This window comes from Rhinolophus sinicus, chromosome 14 (assembly GCF_057876585.1).
Source record: "Rhinolophus sinicus isolate RSI-liver-muscle chromosome 14, RSI-T2T, whole genome shotgun sequence".
NCBI lineage: Eukaryota > Metazoa > Chordata > Mammalia > Chiroptera > Rhinolophidae > Rhinolophus > Rhinolophus sinicus.
In genome coordinates, this window is record NC_142514.1 from 176,342,321 (window position 1) to 176,346,133 (window position 3,813).

General features: G+C 35.3%; 1 protein-coding gene across 1 annotated transcript; it reads left to right on the forward strand.

Annotated features, from left to right (window-relative positions):
* Positions 1 to 1,897: 1,897 nt before the first annotated feature.
* Positions 1,898 to 2,815, forward strand: LOC109439561 (olfactory receptor 4A15-like). Its single transcript, XM_074337155.2, has one exon. The coding sequence runs from the start codon at positions 1,898 to 1,900 to the stop codon at positions 2,813 to 2,815; it is 918 nt and encodes a 305-aa protein (XP_074193256.2).
* Positions 2,816 to 3,813: the final 998 nt, after the last annotated feature.

Here is a 3,813-nt window from a genome sequence, read left to right on the forward strand (position 1 = left end):
TATGATCAAGGTCCCAATGATTTTAATTACCGAAGAATCACCCTTGGAGATGCACCAACTGAATGACTCAATACTCTGTGTTGCAGTTCCAGTGTAGATAAAGTGTTTACAGACCTTTGTCCTCATCTCAGAGAGTGTCTGTATGGGTATTCACATGACTGGCTTTTTCAGGAATTGAAACGATGGACTCACCACATAAAGTATGTATATGAAACTGTTCTCCATCCTTTAGGTAACCCACGTTCAACAATGCTATATGAAGGCAGGCAGTGTAACTGATTAAGCATCATGATATTGTAAAGACTGTTTCACTATTTCACCTCGTGTTGCTATAAAATACAAACTGTAAAATGTTTATCAAATAATGCATACACAATTTACAATTTGCTGTCTCATCAAAATGTTGATTTAACAATGTTTGTTAATGCTCGCCAGCAATGAAGATTATGGGTCTCTGTTCACAATCAAGATACAGGACATTCATATTCCTTTTGAAAATCCTAACCATTTGAAAGGCAGGATTTTTTCAGAAAGACTGAGAGGAATCAGATTTCCCAGAAACATGGGAAGAGTTGGTCCCATGAAAACAGTTCAGAGCCAGTGATGGGACACGTGTTGTCTTGTTCTTCGTGTCTCAGAGCTGGCATCAGTGCAGGGAGGGTAAGGGAGAGGGCACCACAGCTCAGAATGTAGATTGAATAGCTCTCCCGTTATGCAGGAAACCCAGGGAATGCATTTATCCATAAGATTCCGAGCTAAACTTTACATTTTGCAAGAGGACATTGATGGTGTGAAAATTCACAGTCTTATAAAAGTTCTGTGATGTGATTCTCATCAAAAACCACATCCTTTGTGAGTACTGAAATATGCGGAGATTAATTCAATTGTGTATTACTCTGTTGGATATTTTCATATTATAAAGATTCAGAATAAATTTACTTTTTCTAACATCAGTAATCTTGGAAACTAATTTTAAGTGTAACTATTTGGTATGTTTTAATGAGCAGATATTTCTATATCTCATGATAGGTTCAATTAATACGTGCTCTAAGCATTGTTTAATCTTAAAAATTAGCAGAGAAGGTAGAACTTGATTGAGTGCCTTTCAAAATTTTAAGTTAAAATTGTAGTTTGCAAGCTGTTACTTTAATTTCAATATACAGGTGAGTTTTCACATTTTATCATAATATTTTAAATATTTTTATCGGCTATTTCAAACTATTCTTCCTTTAATTGCCTGTTTATGTAATTTATCCACTTTACTGTTGGTGTGTTTGTCTTTCATTTGTTAATTCACTAAATCTCTGTCTATTTTAGGTATTAACTCTGTTTATGTCCTCTAAAATGTAAATCTTTTACCCAAACTACTTTTGTCTATTAAATTTATGGGATGTATTCCTAAATCCTTAACAAAATTTGATATTGTCTATTTGGGATTTCAGTGATTAATTAAGAAGGTTCTTCCACCCCTAGAATATGGAAAGTCATGTGTTTTTTTAACTAGAAAGTAAACATAAAGTAAATCTTTGTTTAGTTGTTTATTAAAACTTGAATCAATTTTTATTTTTGTATAAGGTATTAGCATGTGTACTATTTTATTAGCTTCCAGATGGAAACCTACATGTGGCAACCCATTCATTTTATAACATGTCCTTTCTCACATATGTCTCTAATTACTTGCCTCTCCACTAGTCTGTAAGATGGTTGAGGTTTGGGACCACGTTTTAATCAGCCCTGTATTCTTATAATCTCTGAAAGGACTGCATCCTAAGAAATCATAATGCCTATTTGTTAAATGAATAAACAAATTATGTTCAGATTTCAGGAAGTCACTAGTAATAAAAATATTTACAGGAAATTTTGTTCTGAGGCCTGAAATACGACATACAGAAGAATTATGGAACAAAGGACCAATGTGACTGAGTTTGTCCTCTTGGGGCTCACTCAGAGCCTTCAAGGTCAGAAGATATTGTTTGTTGTGTTCTTGTTCATCTACATCGTGACAATGGTGGACAACCTGCTCATTGTTGTGACTGTCATGGTCAGCCCAACTCTGGGTGCCCCTATGTACTTCTTTCTTGGCTACTTGTCATTTATGGATGCTGTTTATTCTACTACAATCACTCCAAATATGATTATAGACTTAGTCCATGAGAAGAAAACCATTTCTTTCGAAGCTTGCATGAGCCAGCTTTTTATAGAGCACTTATTTGGTGGTGCTGAGATTCTACTCCTGGTGGTCATGGCCTATGACCGCTACGTGGCCATCTGCAAACCCTTGCATTATTTGACGATCATGAATCAACGAGTGTGCATTCTGCTGCTGCTACTGGCCTGGCTGGGAGGTTTTTTGCATGCTGTAGTTCAGCTTCTCTTTGCTCTCAACCTTCCCTTCTGTGGCCCCAATGTCATTGACCACTTCATCTGTGACATGTACCCCTTATTAAGACTTGCCTGCACTGACACCTACTTTATTGGCCTCACTGTGGTTGCCAATAATGGTGGGATCTGTGTGGTCATCTTCGTGCTGTTACTCATCTCCTATGGGGTCATTCTGCACTCCCTGAAGAATCTTAGTCAGGAGGGGAAGCGCAAAGCCTTATCCACCTGTGGCTCCCACATTACTGTGGTGGTCCTCTTCTTTGTCCCTTGTATTTTCATATATGTGAGACCTCCTTCTACTTTACCGATTGATAAATCCTTGGCCGTGTTTTACACCATTATCACCCCTATGTTGAACCCTTTAATCTATACTCTGAGAAATGGAGAGATGAAAAGTGCCATGAAAAAGCTCTGGAGCAGAAAACGAGAATGAGGCAGCAGAGAAATGTTTCATCCATTTTCAATGAAGAATTGTTTCTTCCTGGAAAGCCATGGGTTATTATTGAACTGTAGGAAATTTCTCTTCAGGTTCTATAACTTGGGCATGAGGAAAAGCATTTATTACATGAATACTTCTGTTAATCAACATATATTTTTCAGATTGTCATAATTTCCTAATTCAATACATACATTTTGTTTAAAATGTATTTTTAATATTTTCATAACTTCTTAGGAAAATATATATTCAGTTTTTGTGTGTAAAATCTTTCTGTTGAGACTGTAGATTATGTTCTATGTGATGAGTTTGCTATAGTAAATACTGTAAATTTATTTTAGTTAATGGAAGATTTTTTCTCATGTTTCTCTGTTAAATAATGTAATCTTTCTCAGAATTCATAGTGCTTATTACAGATTTCTGAAGGTAAAATAAAAAGTGAAGTATAAAATCTTAGTTGACTTCTCTTCACATAAAGATAGCCCATATTAATATTTGAAGTATACATCTCATTTTTGTACCTGCAAAACCCTTGAAATACATAATTTTTTCTTTCATATTGCTTAGGATGTTAAAATTGAAGGAGAATGCCACTTTGGGCTTGTAATATTAATCATGAGGAGGCAAAGTATATAGAAAGAATATGAATGAACAAGGCAGACATATAGAAAAGTAACTAAAATCTTATGTATTTTCCCAATTGGGAAATCATATTATCTCCTCATGTGGATCAACTTTGTTTGGTGTTATAGTTTCATGAAGATGATCTGTTAATCTTCCCAGATATTTAGAATATCTGATAATTACCCTGCTGTTTTTCAATACCCCATCTCCTTTTTTGCTTACAGTGTTTTATAACCTTCTATGGAGACCCAGGCCCTGCCTTATGTATATAAAGTAAGAATAACCCGCAATCCATGAGGTTCAAATATGCAATATAGAGCTTGACACCAGATATTTTTGGTGATATCATTGTTCAGAAAGTGCTGACAGTA

Coding starts and splice junctions, on each gene's coding strand:
- LOC109439561 (XM_074337155.2), top strand. CDS start 1,898: ATGGAACAAAGGACCAATGTGACTGAGTTTGTCCTCTTGGGGCTCACT.